Consider the following 16,590-nt stretch of genomic DNA (forward strand, 5'->3'; position numbering starts at 1 on the left):
AACCGACCAACTGATTGTGAATCGAAAATCTATAACGTAGGATACACCGTTATTAAGCGCGTTTACTTATTGAATTGTTTTTGTAATACATCTTAATAAAAGTATTTTCCAGATAAGATTATTTGCTACAGGCTCGCTTATGGGTACATAAGGAGATTTCTCTCTACAAATCGAAGCGTACGCACATTACCGTTTGTACGCAACACTTACTTTGTCACGGTACCGTTATGAGAGAGAAATCATCATTCCAAACACACATACATACACACCTATAAAAGATACTATTGAGGGCGGTGTAAGTGATGCCCAAACTGGTTTTAGGTAATTACTGAGAGACACAGAACTGTCTACGCTTCATCATAAATAACCGGTTTCCCTGAGAGCAGGCAACTCTTTCGTACTTGGTGCAATGTCGCGTACAAATCTGAAGGCGCAATAATAACATGCCAAAATGCGGATGGGATATGGATGCGATAAGAAATAAATATAACGATTACAAAAGTTGAATGTAAAATCCTATTCCTGATATGCCAATATGCATGCATAATTATATTTGCTCCATATATGAACCAAAAAATGTACATTCGCTATTTATACTAATACTATATGTCCTCCAATTAAATATATACAGCAGGATTATTTTAAATAAATATAATCGCAAAAAAACATATATCGCAATTAAGATATGTATAGGATTAGACAGATATTAATGCTTATTTACATATGTATATTATATCAATAAAATTGTAACATATAGTAAAATTACATGATAAATGGATTTTCTTTACATTTATTTATGTTATAGATAATGCAATAAGTGTACATACTTCAATAATAAATTTATTCATTAAAAATTGAATCAGCATACTTCACTTTTCTTACACAATTGGGGTTTTGACATATATAGTAACATATAATAAATGGACGCAATATATCAGAAAAAAATTCTCCAAAAACACTGGAATGACCAGAAAATTATGACAATGATGCTAAAAGTGTCAACAAAGTATTTTAAAAAAATGTTTTGAATTATATATCATATTATCTGTACCAGAATATATTATTTTCAAACTGGTTGTATAAAACAAAGAACATCTTCTTTCAAATATCTCTTAGGCATAATTTCTTTATCAGATACATTCCAAGAGAACTCCAATATAGCTGTAGGAATTAATCGTAATTCTAAAAGTGTCTTTGTATGGCATTCTTCTACTAGCTTAATCCCATCCGGTGTTATCAGCAAAAAGGGCACTTTATCATCGACTAAATTTTCAGTAACGAATTCGATTACATTCTGGAACTTCTCGTGTACCGAGAAAGTACCTTGCAATATTATTCCGTCTGGAAATTTAATGCGAAGTACGGCGAATTTATATCTCCTAAGTACACGCTGCTCCTCCTTCTCCCTCATAGCCTTTGTTCTTAACATTTGGTTTCTTTCTACAGCTTCCGTCCTAATAATAATCAACGCTTCCATTTAATTACATTATCTAGATATTCCGAAAAATCCTACCATCAAATATATTACGTTATAAACTTACCGCAACTGTTGTTCCTTTTTTATTTCTTCCGGAGTTATTGTGAAGAAGCTAGGTGGCAATTCATTTCTCACACGAGCTTGACTAGGCATCAATACTTGTAAATTCCTGTCTAACTCAAGAGGAATGGGCTCAGCAGACCTTAATGCTTCATCCAACATCATGAGATTTTCAATGTTACAATTATCAGGACTCCACACTAAGAAATCTTCTTCGTTCTCGTTGTGCAGCATATTTTTCTGTTCAAAACCAGCTGCTTTTAAAAAATCTAATGCTCCTTCGACAGGCAAAACTTTTTCCTGAAATAATAATGTATATAAGCTACTTTAACATTTATTGAAACTATTTTAAACAAACAATTAAAAATGCAGTATTACTTGGAATATTCTGTTACACATTCTGATTTTCCAATACTTCTCGACGTCAGGATTGTTAATAATATTGTCCAAATATTTGCCAAGTGTTTCTACACAGCCTTCAATTTTCTCTTTTCCGAAATTGCAGCTTTGAATAATTAGACATGCTGTTAATCCTGCTTCCTCGCCCATTAACTGCTCATACAGAAATTCTCTTATTTTCTTTTTCCACTCATCCCGCAACAGTATCTCATCGGATAAATACGGGCAACGGAAGAACACATCAGTGACTGCAAAAATAGATGGATCTACAACTTTATCTTTCTTCTCTTTCAACGTCGTATCTTCCGTCTGTTGTAAACTCTGCTGTGCTTTTCTTTCCAATTCCAGTTCACGCTTAACACGTGCTTGAATAGCAGCATACGATCTGTAAATAGTCACGATATTAATCAGATTGACAGGACAAAGGATGGTATACATAGTCGGTTCTTATATTTAAAACAATCTAGGTCTTAAGTACAATTTTAAGATGTCATAAATCAATCACAGAGTCATATTAACATCTCAAGGGGACCACCTGGTTAGAGCGCTAAAAAACGATTTTCATACATTTTTTCTAACAGTTAGTGCTATCCACTTCATGTTTTGTACATATATTTTATTTATATTTTATAGAATATCCATGAATTTTGATATATGTACAAAAATAATATAAAATTATCTACACGGGCAGTGGACGATTTGACAAAATCAGTGTGGAGACATCTACTGCCCATGTAGATATCTCGACAATTTTATATTCTTTTTGTATATAAAAATTCATGGATATTCTATAAAGTATAAATAAAATATGTACAAACATAAAATTGATAGCACTAACCGTTTATTTAAAACAAATATATAAAAATTGTTATTTTTTAGCGCTCCAAACCAGATAGTCTCCTTAAGACATTACTTAAGATGCTCTTGAAATAAGAACGGACTATGAATACCGGCCAAAAACTCTAATGATATTGCTAATAATAACATACGGGATGTGAGATAATAAGCGGACCCTTGTAGTGGACAAGTAGAGCAGATTGAACTGAATAAAAAAGTCCTTTACCGTTTTTGTAAGTTTCTAAATAATTAATAAGAAATTAATTATTAAGAAACTAAAACTAAGGACTTTTTTTGGTACAGTTTAATCCGCTCTATCTGCCCACGAGAAGTGATCTGCTTATTACCTGACATCTTGTATAAACATGCATAGTAAGTAAAAATAATTTTAAATGTTACGCACGTATTAAATCTTGGTTTGTCAGTTTTCTTCGCTTCCAATCTTGCTAAAGCAGCTTGGCCCGCTGTCTTAGCTTCCTCTGTAGGTTCCGCTCTCTTAATTGGTCCTTTAGACTCTGTTGGAGTACATATAGTACTGGTGGACTCAGTCAATCTATGTATAAAAATAAATTCAAAATAGTAGAATTGTCATTAATTAATCTGTCGATCGACATCATCGCTAAATCTATATCGACAATTTATATTATTATCGCAATTACTTGTATCCCTTTCCCGCTTTCATAAATTTTGCGCTTGTTTTCTTCTTTTGAAAGAAAGACTTGATTTTATCAGCCATATTTTATATTTGTTAGATATAAGATTCCTGTCCAGCCGGTAGTCAAGTATCTAGTATATTACTCAGTCGATGAATTACAATCTTCAGAAGCGCCTAAAAAAATAAAATATTTAAAAACTGTTATTGATCCGTTTAAAAAATTAAAAGTAATCACCATTAACTTACAATATTATACTTTTATCAATTTATATATTTCTCAAGTGTAATATTTAGATAAGATAAAAAGGTGCAGATATATTATTAATTTTTACGCTATTGCGCACAAAACGAAAATGATCTTACCTGTCTTCATGAATTGCTCCGTAATTCTGGAGCCATAAACGTGCCAGGCAACGAATATCAACGCCACGCTGCTCACGAGGGTCAGCAGGAAGACTTTGAGCAGCTGCAGCTGAAAATCGTCGAACGAGAGCAGTGCTATCAGCTCGTGAAAGAATTCGCGGAGCTTCAACGACGTCTCGTCATCGAAGACGACGATGTCGCCGAAATTAAAGGTTAGACCGAATGTCGTCGACAGCAACGATAACAAGTTGAGCACGCATTTATTGATCGCCTCCGACAAATAGTTCGTCCAAGGACACGAATCCTCACATGCGCTGCTCATCACATGAGGAAGTGATTCTTGGGAGAGAAATTATATTTCACTTGCACTCCGAGCCAATCTCGGCGCTTATCGAGGTCCTGTCGCAGCAACCGGACCACCGGAGCAGCTCACGATTCACGAAATATTAAATCTATGGAAAGCCACAAGTTTCCAGTCATCACCCCGATATATGCCATAATTCGGAGGCCGCGCCTTTCTTGATGATTCTTGGAACGCGCGAATTTGATCAACGGGAACAGATATCAAATTAATCAAATAGATGTAAGATGTAGATTAGATTAGATTAAATTTTTTTATTGTTTAATATATAGGGAAAGAAGATTAAATCAGGGACAACGAAATATATAGATATTTAGTTTTTAATCTTTTTATTCTCGAATTATTTAACAGCTGGAAAAAAATATTTATATTTTTTGTATTGTTTGACAAATTAAATTTTAATTCATAAAAACACTTTGACATTTTGAAAACATTTATTAAAGACTTTTTCCTATACGTATTTTCTTTATTGCATATATAAAAAAATTGTTTTCCCGGATTGTTCTTTATCTTTGGTAATTACAATAATTTTTATATCGCTTTAATTTTGTAATGGCAACAAATAATAAAAGACGATGATATTCTAAATGTTATCGAGAAGTTTTTAAACACATATCAAAATACATGTTATCTATACAAGCGTAAAATATTTATATACATACATGCAATTATCTAAATTGTAAGGCAATAGACTACAATAATATTTTATTTCAACTCAGACAACACGCATATCTAAAAGACGTGACGTCGTAAAGACGTACGTCTTTAAGATTCCTCTTAAACACGTATATCTAAATAAAGTTACAATGTTTTTTAGACATGCTGTCTGAGATTAATACGTTAAGGCAATATGATGGGAATGAAAAGGTTAAGCAATTCTGCCTGATAAATTTAATTGCCGATTAAATTAATGAAGTTTATTAATAATAGTCGTACGATTAATTGTTTCTTTTTATGCGCGCGCGTTGCAAAACTCATCGAAATAAATAACGCTGCGAGTCTTCTCGTTCACGTACTGTATACGCGAGTTGCGGTACTGGATTCAAGGTGGCACTGAAAATCACAGCCACGAAATGTATCGAGTTTGCGCGCTTCTGTTTCCATTCTAGTTCTCGCTGAGTAGTGACAGACATGACAGTGCTTTCTGTACTCCAATTGGAGAGAGCGGCATGAGCGTGAGTTCCGTTCCGTCTGCACTCCGCTTCCGTCTGCCAATTGATTATCTGTAATGACTATACTGTATATACGGTGATCGAATTATCATAGGTCTCGTCGTTGCGTGATCATCAGTGTCGGATTTGATAACGCAAACACGTGAAGGGAACCAGCAACCATGGTACAACAATACCAGTCGCCCGTTCGAGTTTACAAGCATCCTTTCGCTCTCGTCATGATGGTGTGTTTTAATACTATGCACTATGCAGCCTTCAAACTTGGCCGTCATAAAATATTTATTGCATTTCGTGCCTCCTATGTCCTTCGCGGCCTTCGCGGGGCACATATGCCATATCCCAGAAAATCCAATAAACGATTCCTCGATATGAAACACTTGTATCGCACTGGACGAAAACAAGCAGCTATCTTTTTTAAATGTCCTCTTTTCCTTTTTTCCCTGCAAGCATTTTAAATATTTTTTTTTCTTAACCAGTATGTAATTTTTTTTTCCTTAATCTTTTGGCTCGCGAGACGTATTCCTTGAGCTATATATTCGGTAAACATAAGTGTTACGACACGATGCACTGAGCAAACAAAGAGATATTTGAAGTGTCATTCTCTTACAGGCGTACGAGCGTAGGTTTCCAACGTGTCCACAGATACCAGTTTTTATCGGATGTGAAGTTATGCTGGACGAAGAGAGTGAGGATGGTGCTGTTAGAACCACGGAAAGGCGATGTAAATTGAATGTTGAGGCACCCTATATCTTGAAAAAGGTTCGTTTACATGTATATGTAAAAGACATTCAAGTTCTTTTACACTTATCTATTCCTTCTTTTACTACAAAAGTCTACTATCGATAATTAAGTGTCACGGTAGATCTGAAACAGCCTGTATTTCCAATACTAGATTTTATAGTTTTTTTTTTTAGGAAACAATAGCTGCAAAAAATCTTTCTTAGATTACTACTAACAATTTTCGATAAATTTAGTATAAATCCCATATTTCAGATAATTGGTGTGGATTTTGTATACTTTATTCAAAGGAATGTTTTAAATAGGCGCAATAGTGTTTTAGAAATAGAAGCGTACAACGAAAGCTTTGCCACTAGAGTAACTGTTATTGAAAAATGTAAATATTTCGTAAGTATTGCATATAATTATTTATTATATAAAAAAGATATTTTATATGATATATTTTTATAAACTTTTACTTTACGTTAGGCGTATGATATCTAGAATATTTTCTAATTATATAGTATATATTAATTGCACATTTAGATTCATCCTGAAAATCCAGAATGGACTTGCTTTGAACAAACAGCAAGTTTAGATATTAAAAACTTCTTCGGTTTTGAAAACTCAATGGAAAAGTTAGCAATGAAGCAATATGCACAAAATATTGCTAAGGTAATAACAATCTATTATTGGAACAACAAATATGATAGTTATAATAAAATGATAATACATGTTACAATGTTTTTTATTTCATAAAATGTAATCACATCATGTTTAATTACAGGGTAAGGAAATTATCGAATATTTCGTAAACCAATTGAAAGAAGACGGCATTACCTATGTTGCTCCTTGGGAAGATCCACGGGAAAGATCTTCTGAAGAAGAAAAGTAAGTATGGTACATTTAATTCAATTATATACAATACGTTAGAGTGTCTGGCTGAACATCTTAATTGCATAAATTTCACGTTGCTTGTAAGGGAACATCATGATGGACGAGCATTTCGGACATCAAGAGCACATATACACACACACACGCGTATAGAAGTGATTGTTTCTGTAAAATAATATTTAAAATCTTAATTGTAACATCTTACAATTTTAATTTCCAGTGCAGTAAACATTTAACACATTTTACCTAAATTCATACTAACAATTTATATTGAGCAATGTTTTCGGTCTGCAATGGTTACTTTTTTTATGTAGGAAAAATGTGGACGAAAATAGTGACAAAGAATTATGTATTACCGACAGCAAACTGCCCAGCAACAGAGGTAATAAATTATCTTCTTTAATATAGTATATATTATTTTGATAAATATAATAGTGTCATTTAACAAGTGACTTACTTTATTTTTGTTTCCTTTAATCTCAGAGATGCAACTGTCGTCGGATTATATAGAGAGATACTTAGGAAAACTAGATATGATACAGGAAAGCAAATTAGTGCAGCTTAGACATAGCATTGAAGAATTGAGGGGTAGTTCTGTACCGGGTTATGCAACGCTCCTACGGTTCCTACGGGCTACGGAATTCTCAGTCGAAAAGGCCAGAGAAATGTTAACGCAATCCTTACATTGGAGGAAGAAGCATCAGATCGATAAACTTCTTGACGAATACGAAATGCCACAAGTAATTAAAGATTACTTCCCTGGCGGCTGGCATCACTTCGATAAAGGTAATCAGTCAATAATAAATTTGCTGCAAATGTCACGCTATCCTAAGTTATGCTATGAAAAATAATGAGTCAACATAAAAAGAAATATCGGACGTAATATCAGATTCTATTTATATATTCTTTGATGTAGACGGACGACCTTTATATATCTTGCGGTTGGGTCAGATGGATGTTAAAGGTCTACTTAAATCGATTGGAGAAGATGAATTGTTATTACTAGTAAGTTAGGTTTATTTTAAAATATTTTAAAATCGAAAACTTTTCGATATGATTCAATATTTTACTTTTTTTTACAGGCTTTACATATCTGTGAAGAAGGTCTGCACTTGATGGAAGAAGCTACTAATGTTTGGGATCATCCAGTCTCCCAATGGACACTGTTGATAGATTTAGAAGGTTTAAATATGCGGCATCTATGGAGACCAGGAATAAAAGTATGATCATCTTAAATGAAATAAATTACTTATAATTAATTTCTCGATATGGTGTTATAACTTATTATATCGCGAGGTCTAATAATTCGTATTTGCTTAATTTGCTTCAGGCATTATTGCGAATAATAGAAATAGTTGAAGCAAATTATCCAGAAACAATGGGAAGAGTTCTAATCATGCGTGCCCCTAGATGTTTCCCTATTTTGTGGACACTTATCAGCACTTTTATTAGTAAGAATTTTAACAGTTACTTTAATTGTATAAAATAACACTTTTCTAATCGTGTTATGTATTAAAATTGCAGACGAAAATACTAGGAAGAAGTTTATTTTTTATTGTGGTACAGACTACCATGAACAGGGACCTGGAGGTCTTAGCGAATACATTAATCAAGAATTTATTCCTGATTTCCTTGGTGGTTCCTCAGAGGTGAGATTTAGTAACATTAATAACAATTAAATATTGTATAAATGTCACACTTATTAACATGAATATTTAATACACAATTACATATTTATGACATTTTATATCAGTATATTATATAAGAATACATAGGTTACATATAATGTATTTTTTTATATATATTAATAATTTATTTTATCCGTTTTTTCTTGAATGAATATAATGTATATTATGACGTTCATGAATGCCAAAGTGTTTTTTTATGCGTTTCTACTTTTTAATAATTGATGATTATTGAATATTTTATGACCTAAAAAATGTTCTCTTTTTGGAAAAAAGTGATAGTCATTTTTTTTATTTACATTGGAGTAATATATTTTTTGTACACGTGTTGAATACTAGGAAATGAATATATGCGAAGTCTATAATATGGTACCTCGGAGATTTTACATTTTCGACGCAACTGCGACCAGCGTAAGAAAACGATACAAAATTCATGTTAAATATGTTGTAGAAGTTTTTTTCTGCCGCTAACTGGCTTTAGTGGAAAAAATGTGACGTTTTTATCGTTATTAAAAATGCACATTGTGTATCATACATATATATTAGAAATACCAAAGAAAATTGTCAGAAAATTGTCACGTGTAACATCAGCAGTTGCTAGATACATAGGCATTGTCTGTCGTGTTCGTATGTCCTTATCTCTGTGATATATCATCCATATCTGAGGCAAAATCATTTTATACAAATCATCTGTTACAACTTTTTATTCATTTGTAAAATACAGGAATTTTATCGATAGTCTACGTTAAAATATTATTTATGTGTATTGTGAAATATGAATATATAGTTTTGATACAATCAAGATCATGTACACTTATGTAATGCACACAAGTTCTAGCACTAATTCAAAAATATAGATTAACACTGCGCGCACAAAAAGTGAAGTAATTTTGTGTGCTCTCGCTAGTTAAATTTCAGAGTATTTTACACAAGTTAAGCTTAAAAACATCTATCGTAAATGACGTATTAAATTACATACTTAGACTTGGAACAATTCACACAATCCATTAAATATCTGAAATTTGATCAGCTCTATTAATTCTCGTAAAATCTTATTTAAATATTTTCAAGATTATATAAGCAACCTAAATAAGTATAATTAAGTATACATCGAAAACGTTTTTATTTTTATTATAAATATCAGACGTACGTAATGGAAGGTGGGGTAGTGCCGAAAAACTTGTACAGAGTGGATTTGGAGGGTACCTCTGGTGAACACGAGCACAGTCTGTATCACTCCATCAGCTTGAGCCGTGGTCAAACTCATCATGTGTTCATAGAATCCGATGATCCGGGTGCTGTTCTGACATGGGATTTCGATGTAATGCGGCACAATGTCATATTTACAGTGCTTCACAAATCTCGAAACAGTGGAAACGGTGTTATCTCAGGTACACTTTAATATTAGAAACAGATTTGTCATGAAATGTACGTAACATTTTTTTACAATTCGGAGTAGCAATATAATATACAATGATTATTTTATAGAACTTCCAGAGCTTGCAATAGGCGGTGATCATGAAATTGTTGCTGCAAAAGAATTAAAAGATAATTATATTAAAGTCGAACACAATATAATTTGTCACGATGGTGAAAGCATCCAAGTACGTACTCACATAATTTTATGTATTGATGTCGGATGAAGTCATTGGATATATATATATCACATACTCAGTCACAAGTATTCGAATGAGGCACAAAAATAGATATATAAAAGTATATTTCCAGTATAATTTGATTAATTCTATTGTATTAAACGAGATTCAAACTATAATTTATTGTTTCCTCTGTGTTAAAGAATTTGCATACAAATATATTTATGGTAATAAATACATATTTTTTCGCGTTATTTGTCGAGATATTTTTGTGAACAGTTATATGTAGTTATTTCATACATGGATAGTGTACAATTACACACGAAATTATTAATTCTTTTTGCATTATAGGGGACTCATATCATGCAGGATACAGGTACTTACGTGTTACAATGGCAAAATCAAGAAGATCAAGCCGAATTTCTTCCATCTATTAGTTCTCATAAGGCTCAACTTATGTACTTTTATGAAACATTACCATCTGCACATTACAGGTATTTATATAACGTACATACAGTGCATATTTTTCAATTTTACGTAGAATAATCTTATAATGATATTTTCATTGGCTTCCTTTAGAGGTTCAATGATGAGCTTGCAGTCAGTAAGTGGAAGGTCAGAGGCTAGTTCATCTTTATCCAGATGAAAAACGATGAGTATGAACGACGACTTGCAGGAGACATGAAATTTTATTTCATTCATAATATTTTAGCAATATGTGTTATGAAAACACAAATCTCATTTATGTTTAACGGGGCTAAAATACAATTCATATTTTAGTCTAATATTTTAATTTTGTTGACGCGATAGAGAGCTTCTACACATCAACAATCCAAATAATGCTCCAAATCTTAAGCCTAAAGTACTCATCTCGACAACTACATAACCAATTTTATCATGTTATATACATATACATATATATATATATATATATATAGCTGTTAAACAATAATACAATATATAATAATGTTGTCTAATATTTAAACTTTATTTTTTCATATAAAGATAAATTAGATGAAATTTAATACTCAGAATAAAGTCATGTACATTTTATAGATCATATTGCAATATAAGCAGTAGATACCTCACTGCAAGAGCACATTATAGTTTCCCGAAGTGAACGGTAATCCAAATTGTGCAAGTGAATTGTGATTTAATATTAATTTATATACATATATTTACATAAAGAACACGGGTAACGCACGCCGCATGCGCGCGCGCGTGGAAAACAAACGTTCTTCCCTCATAAACATTACATTTTACTAAAATTTCATCTTAAAGGATGCATAAACAAACTAATTTTTATAGTATATAGTAGTTTTATATATTATAGTGAAACTCCATATCCATTCCATTCCATTCCATTCCATTCCATTGCTGAATGATAGAACACATTATACTACATTTAGATCATTTCTGACATACTTCCACAAAACACACTATACAGGAAGATTAATAACTATAGAATTATAGAATCACAAGTTCTATAATTAGAGAATCAATAAAAAAATATAGTTTAAAATATGTTAATCTAGTTTAAAATATGTAAATAAATATAAATTTATTATTGGTCTTATTTAAATTAAGTTAAACATTATGGTAACTATAGTTTCAATCGAGCTACCTAAAAATTAATAAGAACATGTAATATATTTAATAATTTATTATGTGTGCCAAAACAAATGTGAGAACTATGGAAAATATTTTCAGTACAAGTGGGACGAATCTTACCACAAATGAAAGGGAAAGAAAAATAATTTTGAGATGTAACAATATAACTATATATATTGTAGAATATATATAATTTATCATTTATTTACTAAATGAATATTTTGGCAACAGGATATTTTAATATCTGTTATTGTTAATTTTCTGGTAGCCTACAAGAGTCCATCAATTTTAGATATAACATTATAAAGTTTCTAATGGCAACAATTAACGATATGTAAACTAATAAAGATTAATTCTAAGATGCAGGATACTCGAAATATTATATAAATAATTATAGTCAATTACAGTGCATAATATAAAACAAACGTTAAAAATGCTCATACTTTCAATGGAATATTGTACGCCGAGAGAAAGCTTTCATATAAGAAATTAATCATCAAGACATAATTTGTGAGAACATAAACTCTACTTATCAATTAATTATATCAATGAATAGAAACATCTTCCTATCTTAATAAATTTCGTCTTGATGATTACTGATTGTAATAAACAGTTCAAATGAGGAAACAACATATTTTTCAAGTACAGATTTTTAGAACGAACACAGAACAAACGTATTTATACTAGGATAGTATCGCGAAATGAAATTGTATGGCCGGCCAATGTTTGTTAAATAGTTAGATAAAAATATTACATTTATCAGTCATCACTAGGATACAATTAGCTATTTTAAAATATAGTTATATAACTAGTATACCGAAAATGTGTAACAGATTATTATATTACGTGAAGAAGTAAAATGCGTATAAATATTAATGCATTTATCGTTTGAATAATAGAAAGGAGAAATTTGTAGAATTAATTACTATCCCATAGTATGCAATTTGCTTCTTTGCGACTAGAAACAGAAGTGTAGCAATTAAGAAATTACGATATTGTCTCAAAGTAATAGGAAAATTATGTATATATCACTGATTTGAAGTGTCATGTAAGTAATGTAGCGACATAACTAGTAATATCGTTTCTTTTCTATTGTCATCACATAAAACGTTGGCAATAAAGTTCAAACGGATATATTCAAGGATTATTATTGAGCATAAAAAACCTGCTTTCAAATTTTAATATTTATAAGCCGTAAATAAATGTGATACATCTTGGAGAATCTTCCCAGATTAGGATAAATAAAATAACACTCAGAATAGTTCTAACAATTTCTTTTTGGTTTTTTTTATAACACTTCTATAATTCATACGGAATCTGTGAGGAGTATATATGCTCGCAACCATTTATGCATCCATTGTATACAGAGTAACATATGTATGAAATATTTCGACATTATACTAGACTAGGATATACATATACACATGTAGTATATATTCCCAGAGCTATATATCCTTACATATGTCATGCAGGAACTCTCTTATACTTTTCAATCCATCTTAAGAAGAGATAAAATATAAAATTATTAAATGTTATTAAATACATAAAAAATTCGCTCTTTGCATAAAAACAAAGAGGCGAAGTATAAAAATTGTACAAAAATCGTATTTCTATTTACGTACTTTTCTTGCAATTACGTCTTTTTGCAATATGACTATTTGTTTAAAAATATTAAAAATGCAATACAATAGGCTATGTATATAAATAGATATATTCATTTGTGATTCAGAAAGTCTTTGTTTGGAATTTTTCTCGATATATTTTCCATATCTAATACGATCCTGAATAACTGAAATACTTGGAAATGTAAACAATGTATACATAATTATATATTATTATAATAAATTATACCTTTCTTTCATTTTCAATTAAAATAAAAAACCCATACAAATATATAGCTCAATTTCTTTTCATGAGATTTTATATTTGTAATATCTGTTAATAAACACTATGTTAAATGTAAGATATGTAGAAACACCTTACAAATTTAGTTTCTAATTGATAGATTAGTAATATATCCAATAATGTAATGTTACATACAAATGTAAATATTAGGCAAATAGTTTGGAATGTTTTTTTTTCCATTTGTTACATCTCCAATTTATTTTAGGTATGTTGAAATTATATCCATATTAACTCTTATGTGAGTAACCGGGTACTCGGGGAGTAAGAAACTCGATTTAGGAGTTCTCACAAAGTTTTAGCCCTCTAATGCGAATAGAACGTAAAAGAATTTTAGTTTTTTTTATGTTGTTAAAACGCAAAAGGTACCCTGGTACCTCGTCACTTACATAAGGGTTAAAAAAGATAGATTAATGTATCACAATAATTTGAAAATATAAGTGTATCAAAATAATTGACAATTATGTGTGAATTGTACTTAAAAAAATATCATATTTTAAAGAAAATAACTCATGCAGAATAATATGATTGTGAATGGAAGCTTTGAAATTTCCCAATATCTTTTCTCATAAATATCAATTCTGCTTTCGCTGCAATTGAACTTAGAGTATATCAAATAAAGCGTATAAAAAATTGATATTGTGGCTATTACGTATGTTTTTACTAAAATCATAAAGTGATTATATTTACAATTAAATAGAGAAGATGTCATCTTCGGTCGAGCTAGAACTTTGTAATCTAATAATAATATTTCTGTATGAATTTTGTATACTGTTTTTTAACTTAGCAAACTGCGCGCCGATTATTTGTCGATTATTTATACATGCCTCAGTGATCGGATTGGAAAGACACTCGTCGTGGATTGGAACAAAATCCAGGTTCGAACCCTGGCTGGAGTGATATTTTTCGCAATAAATTCTTTACAGTGATTTAAAAGGTACTTATTAGTTATTAACATATCAAAATCGATTATCGATTTAAATATGTGGATTTACTGTTCCAATAAAAACCTGTGTTTCAACACCGACAAATAATTGGCGCGCAGTTTGCTAAGTTGGAAAAAGTATACAAAATTCGCACAAATATTATAATTAAGTTACCAAGCTCCAGCCCGACGAAAGATGGCTTCTTCTCTATTTAATTGTAAGATTCATATCGGTCCAATTTCACTTATCATTGTTGATTATATTTAGATTTGATGACTGAAATGCATCAAGGAAGATACGTCTAATACAAATTCTTGGCAGGATTCTTAATGGAGAAAAAATATCATTATATTCGAAGATATAACTTAATGCAACATTATTGTACTTTGGCATTTCTCTTTTTAACTTCTTTACAAAGATATTAATAGTATCAAGTTAGCGTAACATCTGTTTGTCTCAGCTTTAAAGTAAACAGAGAAATCTAAACCTTTTTCAGTCCCATGATTTAACGTCGTCTTATATATTCTGAACTAACTTCTACGTATTAATTAATAGAGGTTGCTAATACCTACTGTAATATTTGGCAGAAAAATACAACGGATACGCAAACCTCGTCAGAGTATAATATGAAATAAATATCTGTCAATAAAAATCTCTTTTGGCATTATTTTTAAGTACTAGTAACACCTTTACGGGCTACTAAAAGATTTAATACTGGATGCTTTCTTATATAAGAAACCGCCTTCTTGTGAGTCACCATCGTAAAGTCATATCCATTACATTGTAAAATTTTGTCATGCATTCTAAGACCACTTTTCGCCGCTGGCGATCCGTCGTGTACCTCCGTTACATATATCCCCTGGAAAAAGAGATTCATGTCTATGAGTACTTTTTTATGTTATCTTAAAATTGTATAGATTATACGTATAAGAACGATATGTTTTAAAGCCTAATACGATATCTTACGTTGTCTGTATAACCCTGTGGACTTTTTGTAAAATCCTGATCAATGCCACCACCGATTTTAAATCCGCATTTCATCACCTCCTCGCCATTTTCATTGATCTCTGTCTCTTTGTGTAATGTAATTGGTATCTATAGCAAATCAATAAATATATATATATATATATATGTATAACATACATAATGCAGTATGACGCACAAATACAAATGTATAAAAAGGACTTGTTATAAATTTTGCAGTAATCTTTTCTGCAGTGCTCCGTTCCTCTTAAAGCGCAGTATTTCAAAGAACATGCAACAAGGAAATACAACGTAGACCGAGTTCTACTTATAGATTTTTTGTTTTGTTTGTTAATTCATAGATTTCGGTTATTATTGCGACACAAACCCTTCACTACCGTGAATATTTATTACTATCATATTAATATCGACTATTTAATTTCTAATATAATATTTATTAATATTTATTAATAGGTACTGTATAAATATGAAGAAAAATTCTAAACGTACTATTGCAAGATACAAGTGAAAGGGACAACCCGGTATGTTCTAGCGGTAAAGTAAAGGGCGTGTATCGTGGGGACAACAATAAGTACATGACAGATTCGAAAGATACATACGCTTAGGCACTCCATCGCGGTACCCGGCTGATGCTGAAAGGCCATTTTCGCGCACATAATCAAGCGGACTCGGGCTCTGCCACGCGTTCTTTCCTTTTTTAACAAACTCCCTCGGTGACTCTGACTCACGTGCGCGACTGACTGATCGCGATCACACGGCCAATAAACAATTCTACCGCGCGCTCTTCGGCGACGTGCGCTGCGTAAACGAACGTGCGATCTGAACACGAGCGAGAAACTTGCCTCCCGGGTATTCGGCCGCTGATGAAACAGGTAAACGCTGATTGTTGGAGCGGCAAGAAGACCTCTTGTCAATCCCGGATCGGAGCGCGAACAGATGATCGCTGAGCGGA

General features: G+C 31.6%; 3 protein-coding genes across 3 annotated transcripts; 1 reads left to right on the forward strand and 2 right to left on the reverse strand.

Annotated features, from left to right (window-relative positions):
- Positions 1 to 820: 820 nt before the first annotated feature.
- Positions 821 to 3,932, reverse strand: Gint3 (GDI interacting protein 3). Its single transcript, XM_071717612.1, has 6 exons — positions 3,792 to 3,932; positions 3,433 to 3,602; positions 3,177 to 3,326; positions 1,916 to 2,321; positions 1,542 to 1,837; positions 821 to 1,454 (listed from the first exon to the last, which is right to left on the reverse strand). The coding sequence occupies exons 2-6, from the start codon at positions 3,507 to 3,509 to the stop codon at positions 1,067 to 1,069; spliced, it is 1,317 nt and encodes a 438-aa protein (XP_071573713.1). The 5' UTR covers positions 3,510 to 3,602; positions 3,792 to 3,932; the 3' UTR covers positions 821 to 1,066.
- Positions 3,933 to 5,195: 1,263 nt separating this feature from the next.
- On the forward strand, positions 5,196 to 12,962 carry Retm (real-time). The gene is made up of 16 exons (XM_071717611.1): positions 5,196 to 5,327; positions 5,419 to 5,548; positions 5,934 to 6,083; positions 6,318 to 6,449; positions 6,588 to 6,716; positions 6,829 to 6,932; positions 7,250 to 7,317; positions 7,419 to 7,721; positions 7,852 to 7,940; positions 8,018 to 8,155; positions 8,266 to 8,386; positions 8,460 to 8,584; positions 9,765 to 10,011; positions 10,109 to 10,224; positions 10,567 to 10,709; positions 10,795 to 12,962. The coding sequence occupies exons 2-16, from the start codon at positions 5,486 to 5,488 to the stop codon at positions 10,859 to 10,861; spliced, it is 1,995 nt and encodes a 664-aa protein (XP_071573712.1). The 5' UTR covers positions 5,196 to 5,327; positions 5,419 to 5,485; the 3' UTR covers positions 10,862 to 12,962.
- A 123-nt stretch (positions 12,963 to 13,085) lies between these two features.
- Positions 13,086 to 16,579, reverse strand: LOC139779298 (tax1-binding protein 3 homolog). Its single transcript, XM_071717617.1, has 3 exons — positions 16,238 to 16,579; positions 15,621 to 15,749; positions 13,086 to 15,513 (listed from the first exon to the last, which is right to left on the reverse strand). The coding sequence occupies exons 1-3, from the start codon at positions 16,292 to 16,294 to the stop codon at positions 15,325 to 15,327; spliced, it is 375 nt and encodes a 124-aa protein (XP_071573718.1). The 5' UTR covers positions 16,295 to 16,579; the 3' UTR covers positions 13,086 to 15,324.
- Between the last annotated feature and the right edge of the window lie 11 nt (positions 16,580 to 16,590).

This window comes from Temnothorax nylanderi, unplaced genomic scaffold (genome assembly GCF_030848795.1).
Source record: "Temnothorax nylanderi isolate EJ_2023f unplaced genomic scaffold, tnyl_v1.0 TNYL_tig0218_pilon, whole genome shotgun sequence".
NCBI classification, from domain to species: Eukaryota; Metazoa; Arthropoda; class Insecta; order Hymenoptera; family Formicidae; genus Temnothorax; species Temnothorax nylanderi.